The sequence below is a fragment of the Calonectris borealis genome, chromosome 17 (assembly GCF_964195595.1).
Source record: "Calonectris borealis chromosome 17, bCalBor7.hap1.2, whole genome shotgun sequence".
NCBI classification, from domain to species: domain Eukaryota; kingdom Metazoa; phylum Chordata; class Aves; order Procellariiformes; family Procellariidae; genus Calonectris; species Calonectris borealis.
The window spans coordinates 7,487,626-7,503,189 of NC_134328.1; the positions used below are offsets into that span (position 1 = coordinate 7,487,626).

The 15,564-nt window shown below is 35.1% G+C and overlaps 1 protein-coding gene across 9 annotated transcripts in view; it reads left to right on the top strand.

Moving 5' to 3' along the window:
• The window catches only part of ZMYND8 (zinc finger MYND-type containing 8), a 60,906-nt gene that overhangs the window by 33,044 nt on the left and 12,298 nt on the right, over nt 1-15,564 (top strand). For all 9 annotated transcript variants that reach the window (XR_012676253.1, XR_012676254.1, XM_075166408.1 and 6 more), the window contains 9 exons: nt 650-737; nt 1,410-1,465; nt 2,576-2,653; nt 3,549-3,664; nt 4,745-5,226; nt 7,489-7,629; nt 11,208-11,360; nt 12,219-12,722; nt 14,502-14,876. Coding sequence is in view for 7 of the 9 variants with exons in the window: in XM_075166408.1 (XP_075022509.1) it covers nt 650-737; nt 1,410-1,465; nt 2,576-2,653; nt 3,549-3,664; nt 4,745-5,226; nt 7,489-7,629; nt 11,208-11,360; nt 12,219-12,722; nt 14,502-14,876 (1,993 nt within the window). In the remaining 2 variants the exon portion in view is untranslated. The remainder of the gene's footprint in view (nt 1-649; nt 738-1,409; nt 1,466-2,575; nt 2,654-3,548; nt 3,665-4,744; nt 5,227-7,488; nt 7,630-11,207; nt 11,361-12,218; nt 12,723-14,501; nt 14,877-15,564) is intronic.

Consider the following 15,564-nt stretch of genomic DNA (forward strand, 5'->3'; position numbering starts at 1 on the left):
ACTGATAGGAAGCAGTGTCACTTTACTCATTTCTGTTTCCTGATTGTCGTGGTTTAGCCTGGCAGCAGCCAAATACCATGCAGCTGCTCGCTCACCCCCCGGCCGGGTGGGATGGGGGAGAGAATCAGAAGGGTAAAAGTGAGAAAAACTCGTGGGTTGAGATTAAAGACAGTTTAATAGAGAAAGCAAAAGCCGCGCACACAAGCAAAGCAAAACAAGGAATTCATTCACCACTTCCCATCAGCAGGCAGGTGTTCAGCCATCGCCAGGAAAGCAGGGCTCCATCACGCGTAACGGTTACTTGGGAAGACAAACACCATCACTCCGAATGCCCCCCCTCCTTCTTCTTCACCCAGCCTTATATGCTGAGCATGACATCATATGGTATGGAATAGCCCATTGGCCAGCTGGGCCAGCCGTCCTGGCCACGCTCCCTCCCAGCCCCCTGCACATCTGGCAGGGCATGGGAAGATGAAAAGTACTTGACTAGCGTAAACAATACCTAGCAACAACCAAAACATCAGTGTGTCATCAACATTATTCTCACACTACATCAAAAACACAGCACTATACCAGTTAATAGGAAGAAAATCAACTCCATCCCAGCCAAAACCAGGACACTGATTCATTCTTAATTTTTGCTTTACAGAATGTTAAAAAGAAAATGTACGGTTGCACTGAAGCATTTTTGGCTGATGCCAAATGGATTTTGCACAACTGCATTATTTACAATGGGGGTAAGCATTAACATGTAGTTATGTCTTCAGATATGAAACTTTGAAATAGTTAAAGTCATAGAGCAATTTGTAGACTTCTAATTGGCAAATGCTGAAAGTATCTTCCTGTTAATAACCTAACACATTAGAGCTTAAACAACCATAGTACCTAAACACAACAATTTTTTTTTTAACAACTGGCATACATAAAACTGTAGGACCAAATACAGCCCGTGCTGTCACTTGCTCTTTCCACCTTAAAAAAATTTCAAATAAGTTAGAATCATAGAATGGTTTGGCTTAGAAGGGCCCTTAAAGAGTATCTGGTTCCAACCCCCATCATCTGGTTCCAACCCCCAAGTTGCTTTAGCATCTTCCATTGTGCAGCACTTTATAGGAGACCTAATTGAGGAGATGGTACTGCATGTCCCTCACTGAAAGAGTGTATCGGGGTGGGCAGGCTGCAATAGGCTTCAAAAATGAACATTTGAAGATTGTTACAATGTTACATTGAGAAGAAAAGTGCCTACCTTCAGCTTTTGCAAGCATGTAATTATACATACGTGTTTTACATTGTTTCTTTAGATGTTCTCTTTTGTCTTTAATGTTAACTTTTAAGACTAAAACCTGTTGATTTTATCATAATTCTAGCATAACAATTTTCTTGGTTAAAGCATTTTATTGTTTCCTCAGGAAATCACAAATTGACACAAACAGCAAAAGTCATCATCAAAATCTGTGAGCATGAGGTATGTGTGCCCCCATTAACTTAATTGTTCTGTATTTTTAAAGTGTTCCATTTCATGTATTCATGAGTGAAATAATTTGCGTTTTCTAATGTGTGTATTGCATAACTATAATTTTTGTAGGCTTTCTTATGTTTAGATATGCATATCCATGTCCTACAGAAGGATTTTTGGCAAGGGCATTGCTAACGTGTCTTCCATTAGGATATTCACTATGTATAATTAAGACTTGCGGGGGGGAAGGAAGAGAAGAAAGTGGACATATGGATTCTGCGCACAGGCACCTATCTTCTAAATGAATATTTGGAGTTGGAAAGAGAGATCTACATCTTCTGATTCATACATGCATTTTTGGTGGTTCTTTTGCTGTAACAATATGAAATTCCTCTGAATAAATGCTAAAATTACTGCATGTGTTCTTAACTGATCATTTACACTGATTTTATTTCAGTGGCAATCCATAACGTTAAGTATTATAAAAACCTGCTATTCTAAATGTAGTATATTTGAACAATATTTAATTGATATAAATTACCTGATGATCTGACCCTTTATATTTATAGAAGTGCTTTCTCCATCCCTGGATTGACACAGCAATATCCATGATTCACATAAATTCTGAGAATTAATCAATTCTTAATAGAACAAAATACATGTATAACCTGAGCCTGATGTCTTAATTGGTTTATATAACATGAGCATAAGAAGTAAAATATTTTATTTTTGGTTCTGCATAAATTATGAAATTAAATGCCCAACTGAGGTTATATTTTTGCCATTGGAAGAAATTATGATAAATAATTCTTTAACACTGAAATACAACATCAAACAAAGGATGTATTTTTTTTGACGGGAGTAAATGACAGTAGCATGTAATCTGAAGAGGGGTGTAAAGATGTGACTGATTTATTAACTGCAATGCATAAGTTACAGGGGTAGAAAAGATGGGTGTCTATCAAAACAGTGTTGATTTCACAGCAAGTAAATGTTGATTTATGACCACAAATTTGTGGAAGAATGATGCTAGCAAACTAGACAGGCTAACATAATAACACTGATCACACTTTGGACTCTGTTTAAGCTCTTTGATAACTGTTTGCTTTTTCTTTTCAGATGAATGAAATTGAAGTATGTCCGGAATGTTATTTAGCTGCTTGCCAAAAACGAGAAAATTGGTTTTGTGAGCCTTGTGTAAGTTAAGGATTATAGTAGTCTAGCTAATACATTAAACTAGCAGTTCTCATTTGACTGTTGCTTGTTATCCACCCGTTGTTGTAAACCTGTGGTGGTTAGCGAGTCAAGGAAAGCTGCTGTAGTTTAGCAAGTAGCTTGTGCTTGCACATCATGCTCTTTGTGGAGTCAGACTGTCTCAAGATGTTTAGCTGTAAGATTGCATGCTTTCACAAAAGGATTGGTTCAGTCAGAAATAACTGTAAAGGGTGTCAGCAACCAGTTCGCAACTTCTCTATCCTCAAATATAAGATATCTGCTCCTGGGTCATCTTGTGCTTGCATGTGGTGCTTGCACTCAGGGTAACATTTCTGAAATGCGAATGTCTCTTTCTGCAGGTGTGGAACTGAATATTTACACTTGATTTTTCTTTCATGACCTATTAATGGGTTGTCTGTTTTTGTTTAATACTGCACCAAACTTGGGAAGACTCCTTAAAATTCTTAAGTAGAAGTGTATAATCCATCAAGTTCTGTCTTGGACTTAAGTGAAAATGAGAGAATTTGAAAGATTGGCCCTAGCCTAACTTACGTTATGCTACATATTTGGAGAGAACTAATAAAAAATAAATAAATTAAAAAGTGCAATTACGATGTGTTTAATTGAGATATTTAAGGTTTTATGGTTTGTTTGGTTTTTTTTTTTAAATTTTATTATTTTGTCCTCTCAGGCTTTATTATGCATATATCAAGTATATAGTAAAATGGAATCTTGTATTTGGCAAGTGCCTTGTGCATATTGGGTCTTTATTGAACCTAAGTAATACATACAATTTAAAAAAAAATCATGTTGTTTATCAGATTTGAAGGTAATACTGCTTGTATTTTCTTACTATGTATTTTGCCTCTTCCACTAGAGCAATCCCCATCCTTTGGTCTGGGCTAAACTCAAAGGCTTTCCATTCTGGCCTGCTAAAGCACTGAGGGATAAAGATGGGCAAGTTGATGCTCGTTTCTTTGGCCAACACGACAGGTGGGAATTTAACCAAAGGATGTCTTTGGCTGTACTTACCAAATTCTTGTTGTAATTTTGTGCTCTTAGAGTTTTTGGATCCTGCCTTTTGAACCTGTAGCATATATATTCTTAGTTTCTTACATGATGTCTGTAGAATGTAAGTCATATTTGTAAGATTAATACATATTTAATCTCAGTAAGTATGCAGGTTAATTCCTGTGTCTGGTTTTGTGCTGCCGAGAACTGTAGTTCTTAAAGGTAGAAGAAGACAATAAAGTTGTTTATGTTGTCGAAATACTATGGGAATAAACACACAATTGTAGATTTAAAAAATATAGAAAAAATATAGAAAATATAATCTGTGTTGAAAATGCCAGTTTTGCTTTGAAAGGAGTTAAGTTTTCTGTACTTGTGAACTCTCTGCATGAAAGAAAGCCATGGTGAATACAAGTTGATTTGTCATGAATTGAAAATATAAATCTATACAGTTATAAAAACATGTACTGTAAAACAAACCGTATAATGAAATAATTAAGTCAAAGTTCCTGGTATTTTAGTATCTTGGAAGGCACAGTTTTAGAGCCTCATTTCATGATACGTAAAATCTGTCCAATACTTGTTGATAGAACTTTTCCTGGCATCGAGGAGTTTGATCACCCTGACATGGAGTCTAAAATAGAATATTATATCTTTAAGAATGTGCTTGTGAAGTCTTTTTTTCCTGACCTGGTTTTTATGTTTTTCTGCTAACTATGACAGATGGAAAGACTGTTTAGTTATGGTTGTCTTACAGTTACATAGACTATTCTAATTAGGAATATTTTGTCATATTTGACCAGTGTTTATTCATGTTTATATGTTACTGATTAGAGTAAAATAAGCTAGTGATAATCTAAGACATGCAATTTACTTACTTACCAAAACTAAGCACTGAACTATTAAAAGAAGAAGGTAGAGATGGTCCTTTGAAATGATCTGAGGTGTGCATATCTTTTTGATTAGGCTAAAATAAATTAGTATATGCACAAAAGTTGCCAACGTCAATCCACAGTGTGAAATGTAGTTATATTATCTTTTATTTTTCTGTTTTATATATAGGGCCTGGGTTCCAATAAATAATTGCTACCTCATGTCTAAAGAAATTCCTTTTTCTGTGAAAAAGACTAAAAGCATCTTCAATAGTGCAATGCAAGAAATGGAGGTTTATGTTGATAACATTCGTAGAAAATTTGGAGTATTTAATTACGCACCTTTCCGGACACCATATACTCCCAACAATCAATACCAAATGTTATTAGACCCCGCAAACCCAACTGCTGGAACTGCAAAGACAGACAAACAAGAGAAAATCAAACTGAACTTTGATATGACAGCATCACCCAAGATTCTAATGAGCAAGTCTATGCTGAGCAGTAGTACTGGTCGTAGGATTTCATTGACAGATATGCCACGGTCACCAATGAGTACAAACTCGTCAGTTCACACTGGATCTGATGTTGAACAGGACGCGGAGAAAAAAGCAACTTCCAGTCATTTTAGTGCCAGTGAAGAATCCATGGACTTTATTGAGAAAAATACAGGTAAAAAAAAAAAAGAAAAGGGGGTATTTTGCATTTAGTTAATGCACTAGTTTTATTCCATGTACTTTGCATTTAGTTAATGCAGTAGTTTTATTCCATGTACTTTTTAAAGACAGACTGTATTATGACTCATTTTATGAAGAAATTTTAGAAAAAAAGATGGGTTTAACTTTCAGTACCACAGATAAGAAATAACAATCCTTTCTGTCACATTGAGAAGGAATAAATAATCTTGAGAAGTGACCAAAACCCTTCAGTTTAAATAGCAGGAAATAGTTGTAACTATCGAAATGAATGGAGAGCGGAAGTAAATACAAAACGAGTTAGAATTGTCATGGTTAGGAGGTATTCTATTTAAAAATTGATAGCTCTTCTTCAAGGCAATGTGCTTAATTTATAGTTCCCAACTGAGTAGCTAAAATATGATAAAACTACAGTTCCATAGGCAGAGTGGATAAAGAGGAAAAGGAGTGTAGAGTACAGAATTTGGACTTCTCAGACTTATAATGTAGTCAAAGACCAAACGCTAGCTAATTTTGTGGCACTCAGGCAAACTAACTTAGTTGTTTTCATCCATAAAAGAAAGTTCATCACTATCTGAAAGAAATGATGCAGTATATTAATTAATGTGAGTGTTTTAAAACTTTGATTTTGGTGAAAGGATGTCTTTGTGTAGAGAACTAAATCAATACATTCCGTTACAATTTTTAGAAAAAATGCTGTTATTTATTTATTTATTATAATCTTATTTTTTCTAGCCAATAAAGGCTAGCCTTGAAACTACCCTTGGGTACAGAAGTGTCTTGTGATTTAATCCTGTTCATCTTAAGAAAGTGATGACAAAGTAACTGTATGAATTTAAAGATATGAAAATACTTGGATTTTTCAGTAGAGTAATATGTCAAAGGAATAATTCATTTTGTACATAAATTATCATGTATTTATGTGTGTACAGCTCTTACACATAAGGTGTAGCTAACAGGTACTGTTTGTGTCTTAAACTATAGAGCTTTTGTTATACCACATTATTATTTCTTTATAGTAGTGGAGATATTAATGGAAAGTCACATTAAAGTTATTTTGTCAGATAAAGGTAAAAGAAGATGACAGATGTTATCGTAGTACTCTGGATTCTTGATTATCATAGCAGTTCTGGGGAATTTTTCTAACTTCTCCTCAGGCCTTACTATACTCTATCCTAGTGCATAGAAATGCTGGATTGGACTTAACAGCAGTTAAACTAGAATATTCAGTTTCCCACCTGGCATTTCTACCTGTGTATTGTTACAAATGTTAACTTCTGTAATATTCACTTTATGTATAAACTTAGCTGTCCTATTGCTGGAATCTGTGTGTTTCAAATGAAATGTAAATTAAATTACTTGCTTGCTGTAAAAAGTAATTCAAGTAGTATGACTGCACTATCCTTAGACAAGAACGGTTTTATTTGGATACCTCTGTTGTGTATTTTGAGTGATGAAAATAACTTGGAAACAGTTACTGAAACAGAGGATATTGGTACTGTTTAGGAATCTGAAAATACATAGACAATCCTGGATGTACTGGGGAAGAAAAAGTGTCCAGTAGTGAATTTAGGATGACATTTTCAGAGCACTAGGCAGAGATTTAACAGACAGAAATTAGTCTCTTGCTGACAAGAATAAGTCTTTTTTTTTAGGTAATGGCCTGCAATGCTTCCCTTTCTGGACTGTTCGGCTGTTTCCAGAAGTTTGTTTTTGAAATATTATTTCATGGAGCTTTTAAAGGCTCAGAGCATAGGATTTTGCTTAAACTCTGTATAAATTAGCATGTTGGAGACATTTGGTTACTGATCTCCAGCTGTACTGATTAAACTTACTATGATTTGTACTTTTAATTCTCTATTAATGTAGCTAGAAAATGGGTTAGGTGGGGTTTTCTATGGTTACTTACATACATGAATTGAAATAGATAGCAAATTAGAGTGTCGGAATTTGTTAACATCTCAAATAACCAAATCTTGAAAGCTAGAAACTTTCTGTCACTGCAGAGAGTGGTTCTGAGGGTAAGCACACATTTGGCCCAACTATATGCCTGCAATAAAATTATTTTCCTTACAATTTCTTTCTTTATTAAACTAAAATTAAAGGAACACAGTGTTGAAATTATTAAACAAAAATCCTTTCCCTGCTTGTGTAGGTTTAAAAGCTCTTTTGTCCCAGTGAATATGGCTTTATTGTGATTATTTTTAAATCTGTCTTTATTAATTTTGTACTTTTTCAGCTTCTCCAGCACCAACAAGAACGGGTCAAGCAGGGAGCTTGTCAGGCAGCCCCAAACCTTTCTCTCCTCAAGCATCAACGCCAATTTCTGCTAAGCAAGAAAGAACTTCCACTCCAGGAAGCATTCTGAATCTTAATCTTGGTTAGTCTTAACCTTTGAAAATCTAATACTGTTATAGCTGAATAAATTACAGCGGTGTCAATGCAACATAATACGAACAAATTTGCTTGTATGTGGCTTTAAATTAGGCACATGTGTAATTATTGTTTCATCAAATATGCTGTTCTTTTTTTGTTTTATAAATGAAAGTTCCTGTTATTGTTTCTTCTTGTTGATGCAAGTAAGTAGTTAAAGGATGATTTTTTTTTTAGCTGAACTGTACAAATGAATGTTTCTAAACACTAGGTAAGTTTCTAAAGGTTGTAATTACATGAACATTGCTGCTCTTCACCCCTCAGCCTCTCAAGTGAATTGCTGGCAAGGTTTTCTTGTGGTCTTTAGGATTTAGGATTTACTAGGGCTTCTCTCTTGCTGCCTTCACATCACCTCCTCACTGACCATCCCTCTCTAGGGAGATAGATGGATGAAAGGAATTAGCAGATGTCTTGAAAATCCCTAGAAGTAAATTTTGCGATTCTGGAATTTTGAAAAATGGAGTAGGTAAGTACTAAGTTGGTAAAATCGTTCTGAAAGTCAAAGGGATGTAAATCACTTTCCTCAGTCATGCTTTGTTCCTGTGAGTATTCTGATTCAGTTCTGTCTACTTTTTACCTCCACATGATACTACATGGAGAAACAGGATTCTGCTCCTTGGTGTTAGCCAAATACTTCAGGAAGGCTTGAGCTCAAATGCTGAATTCATGTTTTCAGCGAGTTACGGACATTCTGATTCTGGATACAAGCTCGCAAGTGTATTTTTCAGTGTGTTAGTCTATCTGTGTGGAATAACCATAGAATTAATTTCTTCTGCTGCACTGCAGCTGTTTGTTGTCTTATCTGAGGTGACAATGCATTTGGAAAAACATTAAGAAATATGTGGTGCTTGAGTAGTTTGAGCCACAGATGAGAGAAATCAGCTGGAGCATAGAATATTTTGAATAAATAGTGTGGATCGGAAAATCTGATGTTATGGTCCATGAGCAATACCATAAAAGTACCGCTAGTATGCTTTCAAGTAGAATATCAGTTATTTTTTCAGCTGTAGGGGAGTTTCCTTTGCTAAATATACTCTTTGGTGCTAGGAATGAAAATGGCAACCCTTCTTCATTTAATAGTGTCAACAGTGCCAGACATAGATTAATCTGTGAATTCTGTGGTTTTCAGATATGACTTATTGTGTCTCGTTGTCATACATAATGTGAACAGGGTTTCTCTCTGAAAAAAACAAAAGTGAAAGTCCAGAAAACAAAGACACTTATGTACCTTGAGCAGAGTACTAGGAGGGCTTTATGATCGTCCTCCAATTCAGCAATAAGGAAGGAGAAATAATGGAAATGAGCCATCTGTTGTTACTGGCAGACTGGCTAAATTGAAAAATGGAGGTGGGTGGGAATGACCAAGCTATACACAGATTACTTGGAAAAAAAATGTATTCCAGATAGTATAGGATCTGTCCTTGTATAACAGAGGCAGAAAAGATAGAACAACAAGTTTGACAAAGAAGGAGTGAAAATTTTCAGATTGGTAATGAGAAAAAGTAAAGAATTTGGAGATGAGAACTTGAAGATTTCTCCACAATGGGCTTATCTGCCCTTTGGCTCTGTTTTCTTTTTACTGATACTTTGACATTAATGAGACAGATTGGAAATCCAGATCTCAATGAGACCTCCTTGTAGATTAGATAGAGAAATCTGGATTGTGGACCTCTTTTATATATTAAGATATAGGGTTCCCTGGGGAGGTGTTACAGTGTCTCGACTTCATCTTCACCTATTCTCCATTTTTACTTCTGTTTGTGTCCTGCCATGTAGTTAACGAAGGCTATGAAGGCCTTGAATCAAATTCTGTACTAAGGATGATATAACCATTACTGCTGTGGAATTAGTGTGGATTGGGTGACATAATTAGCACAGGAAGAAGAAACCTAATTTAATAAACATTTCCAATACAAGGAACAAATTTTTCAGAAGTACTTAAGTGACTTAGAACCTTCATTTTTATTTTCAAAATTTACACTGCACTGAAAGTGATAGTTTGTATTATGTTTAGTCTCTTCCGGTATGAATACGTGACAGGAGTGTGGAATTCAGTATTACTTTTATGACCATTTCACTGGGACTAGAAAGGATGATTGAGTGTTATTTAGACTGAATTTGTGTATGCTATAATGCATATATATATTACAAGCCAGGATGATCCAAATTATAGCCTGTATATTTGGCTTGTGGGATTGCACCACACAAGTTGCTGCCTCTTTCTTGGAAGAGATGAGGAACTGCTATTTTAGCAGTAAACAAAAACTGCATGAATACAGGTTCCTTCTGTACCTGCTCTATCTGTAATATAGATTCTATTTGCAATCTGATAGGAGATAAGTGGCCAAGCCTGATTGAGACAACTGTACTGCTGAAGTTGAGTCATTATGTACTATGGCTCTTAAATTTTAAATGTGGAATGTACCTTGATGTTAAGTTCAAACTTGTAAAGAATGTCTGGTCAGAGGAATCGTTGGCTTAGCCCTTTGTATTTATTTCACTTTTCTCCGAGTTGTGCATCAACAAAAAACATCTTGTAAATATGTGGGGTTTCTTTTTATAAAAGGTTAAATAAGGCAATACTGTGACATCTTTTACTGCTGTGGAATGAAACTATAAACGAAGCACAAATGCACATTGTGCCAGTGTTGCCTTTTGTCTTCTCTATGGCCTCTGTCCTTTTGATCCTACCATGAGCCAGTTCAAGGAGCTAAACTGGCCAAACCTAATTCTTCTCTCCATTCCTTCCCCCTTCTTCATGTGCCCTTCATCCTCCCCCAAAACAAGCAACTAACTCCAGACTGGTTTAGTGCCCTGAGCATTAATGGAGTGTCAGCACTGTTGGCAAAGAGTAAAGTATAGGGCTATGGAACAGAAACATAACCTCAGAAATTGAAAAATTGAAGCAAAAATGTGAAACTTAGTTGCTAAGACAGTTTTAGCCTTAGCACTATAGTCTGTACTCTTTGCAAACAGATCTGTATGTTTCAGAGTGAAAAATCTCTACATGTATAGGAGAACTCAAGAGAAGATTTTGCTGACATAGTTGAAAAATTTATTATTTTATCTTAAATTTATTTATCTAGTGTAACAATCCACATTTTTATTTCTATTCTTATGATTTATTTTTTGAATTTTAAATGGTGACGATAAGGATTTTTATTCCTATTTAATTTTCTCTGTGAAAATATTACTACTAGTAGTAAATAACATCAGTAGCTTACTAGAAGTGCTGTCAGGCAGCTTACAGACTTGAATGATGATTTCTTGATAATTTCACGTTGACAGAGAAAATGTCCACATAATTGGTGCATGTGTTTTGCATGTGAAACATGTAGTATCAGAGAGGAAGAATCCATTGTTTGTAGTAAAGTCATTTTAGAATTATTATTTAGCCCATAATTATAAAAGAAGTGAAATATGTTTCAGATTGTCTGCATTGTTACTCAGTAAAATTTGTCTTATCTGGATAGTGATCTCTTCTTTTTGTAAAATATTTTTCTTAGTTCCTTTTTCTTTTTCTAGATCGTAGCAAAGCTGAGATGGATCTGAAAGAGTTGAGTGAGTCAGTCCAACAGCAGACCACTCCTGTGCAACTCATTTCACCAAAACGACAGATACGTAGTAGGTTCCAGCTTAATCTTGACAAGACAATAGAGAGTTGTAAAGCACAACTTGGTAAGTATATCTCAAGAATACAATGGACATCTGAAGGATACACTTGAGGAAATTTTGAATTGGAGTTTAAAAGAAGTTTCCGAATAGTAAAACTTTAAATATTTTATGCATTAAAACAAGAGTAGAGGATATTTGAACTCTTTGAGGCAAGTAGAATGCACTGAACTAGTTTAATTTAAAATACAGTGAGACCTGATGTTTCAAATTTTTGTCAAAAAGCTTTCATCTTTTAATCTGTTTTTGTACCATTCTGATGTAGATAGTATGACAGAATTATAGTCTTAATATTTGCTTTGTAAATTGAAAAATTCAAGAATTGTACCTAACTTACGTCAGTTGCACAAATTAGTATATGCAGTCACACAGGAACTGAATGCTGTTGGAAACATTAGTGTTGTTTAGCACTTAATTAAAGACTTTCTAGGCATTATAAAAATTAGATATTCTCCTCGCAAAATTTACACAGTCTAAAATTGATTCTGCAAACATACATGTAAGTAATTTTAATCAGGTGAATAGTGTTACTGATTTTAAGGTAGTTTCTTGTGGATAAAAATAATTCCTCTTTGTATTTGCCAGCATTGGTCCTAAGTTGAACAAAACAGCTTGCAGGTAGTGGAAAAAAGCAGTGAAAGGAGGGCCATTGAATGAAATAAAAATGTGAATTGGAATATGTGGAAGGTAATTCTTATACATTCTGGTGTTGAGATAGGGTACTAAGGGAAATGTTTATAGCTTAAGGACTGACAGCTAAGATAATGGTATGTATACACTTTGTTCCAGTATATAGAGGTTTTTTTCTGGTAATGTCAGTCAGTCTGATGTCAGCATGGAATGTACTTTCCTCCCCACAATTAGGAATAAATGAAATATCTGAAGCTGTTTATACTGCAGTAGAACACAGTGATTCTGAAGATTCTGAAAAGTCCGACACCAGTGACAGTGAATATAGTGATGAAGATCAAAAATCAAAGAATGATCAAGAAGATGGAGAGGACAAGGAAGGCACGAGAAGTGACAAAGAATCATTGAGCTTGAAAAAAAAACCTAAGCCCCCAGCACAGAATGAAGACAAGGAGGAACTTAAAAGCACAAGTCCAGAAGTGGAGAAAACAGATGACCCAGTCAAAGAAAAGGCAATTACAGACACTGAGAAAGAATTTTCTGAAAAGGGAAAAAGTTTACAGCATCCTGCAAAAGAAAAACTGAAAGGTAAAGATGAAACAGACTCTCCAACTGTGCACCTAGGACTGGACTCTGATTCTGAGAGTGAACTTGTCATCGATCTAGGAGATGATCATTGTGGCCGTGAAGGAAGGAAAACCAAGAAAGAATCTAAAGAACCTCCTCCTAAACAAGATGGTAGGATGAAATTCTTTCCTTCCTTTTTTTTTCTTCTGTTCTGTAGGGCTAATGTGGAAGCCAGAGTTGTTACAGATATTTTTATCTTAATGCAAAAATAAAGGTACTAAAACAATTTTTAGGAATGACTTTTCATTCTTTGTGACTATGAAAAAAGTTTTCAGTCCCCATTATAGTTTCTGGTTTATATAAAATATGTTTCATTGAGTTTCCTTTCAGCAGCATAGAACTATGAATATTTGTAATATTTGTTCTGTGACAAATGTAGAATTTATTTTGCAATTGTTATGACTTTCAGTTGAATTTTTACATTTCCATAGACCACCCAAAATTGCAGGTATAGAAGAAGTTGGAACTTATCAAACGTACAAATTGCATAAGATCCCATTGAAATCAAATGTAAATGCTCTCAGTAATAATCAAAAGAACAGCTAAATCACATGTATTGTCCCTGAGATATTGTCCCTTGTTTCTATGTGTTGCTAAAAGAGGAAAGCAATCTCAATTAATGAGTACAGTGCTTTTGCTAAACTTGTTCTGCATGTTAGCCTTTTGACAAAACAAAATAGAAAAGCAGATTTAAATGGTTAGATTGAAAAATATTTTATTCTTCATATAACTTTCTCTTCTTGTCTATATTTTATAGCATGTTGGCTCAATCATTTTATTAAAAAAGATGTTTTCAATCAGTTAACTAAGCATACTTTAGAAGGCAACTTAATGCTTCTGAATTTTGAATCTTAAAATGGAATTTAATTGATAAATGTTATTATCAGATAATCAAGAAAATAGACTTATAAACTAAAAACAGAATTGTAATTTTGGGGAGTTTGTATTGACTGATTCTTGTTTTATTTAAAAATTTATTGAGCAAGGCAGCTTTATGAATTTCAAAACCACTGATTCATGTATTAGTAGTGGCCTAAACCAGTGATCGTTGAAATAATAAGTAATCCTAAAATTTTACTTTGATATAGAGGCAAAAGAATAATACACATTCTGAGTGAAATTAAAAGTGGATTTAAATATTTATATATATATATACCTATATGAATATATTCTAGACATAATTTGTGTCCTGTCCATGATTCCAAGGTCCCTACCTTTACTTGTGGCTTTCAGATATTAAAATGCCTTGGTCCAGAAAAGAGATCTGATGCATGCAAACCTGAAGGTCTTTGCTCCCTTTCCAGAAACCTGTCAATCCAGCAGCCTTCTTTTTCAGATATGTTTTTCCTGGCCACAGCTTTGGAAGAATCATCCAGTTCCTAAATTGATCTGATATGTGGAACAGTCAACTATAAACTCTGGAAGATTTTTGAGTAAACATAGATATCTTAAATACACTGTATATTTGGTTGTCAGTGCCAGTTCACCTTTGTTTAGAAAGTTTTTAGTATACTATTCCTTCAGTTATTGTTCAGTCATTGTTCCTTTTGGATGTATTTTTCTCCTGAAAGAAATGGGGATGACAGGTATAAGTGGTAATCCAGAAACATCCTATCAAATTCTAACCTCTCACATATCTTCCGAAAGAGGTTAGGCTGTTTTTCTGGGTTTTGTACTTTTTGTTTTGTTTTGCTTAATGGCTAGTGTTTCTGAATTGCCACCAACTTCAACTAGACTGAAATGAGTTTACTTGTAGAATATCAATTACCTTTTGAGGAAAATAATTCAAAGTAGACTGGAAGGTGCATGTGGCTCTTCCAAAAATTAGATGGAAAATTATGAATCAGATGTGTTGGTGAAAAGCTGGCATTACATTTTATATTTGTTTAGTTGTAGGTAAAACTCCACCTTCCTCCAGTGCAAGCACCCAGCCTCTTCCAGAAACTCCAGTACTTACCCGCTCTGCAGCCCAGACTCCACCAGCTGGTGTGACAGCAACTACTAGTGCTTCTTCTACTGTTAGTGCTCCATCTGCAGCCACTGGAAGCCCTGTGAAAAAGCAGAGGCCTCTGCTGCCTAAGGAAACTGCTCCTGCTGTGCAGCGTGTAGTGTGGAATTCTTCAAATAAATTTCAGACATCTTCTCAGAAATGGCACATGCAGAAGGTGCAGAGACAGCAGCAACAGCAGCAGAGCCAGCAGTCTCAGTCACAGCAACCTCAGTCCTCTCAAGGGACAAGATATCAGACAAGACAAGCAGTTAAAGGTATACACTTTCTAACTCAATGTGCCTGTGATGCCATAATTCCCCAGTAGTGATCTCAGTGCTCCAAGTCTGCCTAACCAGGAGTTCTTCCATATAAACAAAATCTCAAAGTGTGGTTCTACTCTGATAAGTGACTTTAAAACACAACAACTTACTCACCATACCTGCTCTTTCTGGTGTGTATTTAGAGTCATGTCTCCTTATTTTAATGACAAAAAGTTTGTGTGTGTATTGGTATAAAATATTTTTGTCATTCTTAGCCATCACAGATTTGGGAGAGTGAACTGAATTATTTTCTGCATTATATGACAAAAACATTAACTATTCCACTTGCATGATTACCACTGTCACCTCAATATCTACAAACTGGATTCAGTTTTATCTGACAAGAAGCTGATCTGTACAGTTTTTCATAGAGTATGATTTGACAACAATGAAATTACCCAGGCTACATTTGTCTTTGAAATTCCTGTTGTTTAACTCTTAACAAGACTTTGATGCTAGTTTACTGAGCAAACAGCCACGGCATTTTAGAATGTTTTCACAACTGTTTTCTTAGCATCCCTTTGCCGGAGGTTTTGCTAGTAGTAGGCATGTGGTAATATAAGCCCATGCTTCTATTGCTTCACTTCACAGAACTTTATGTAAATCTAGCTTCATTTGTAATTTCAAGTTAATAAACTGAACT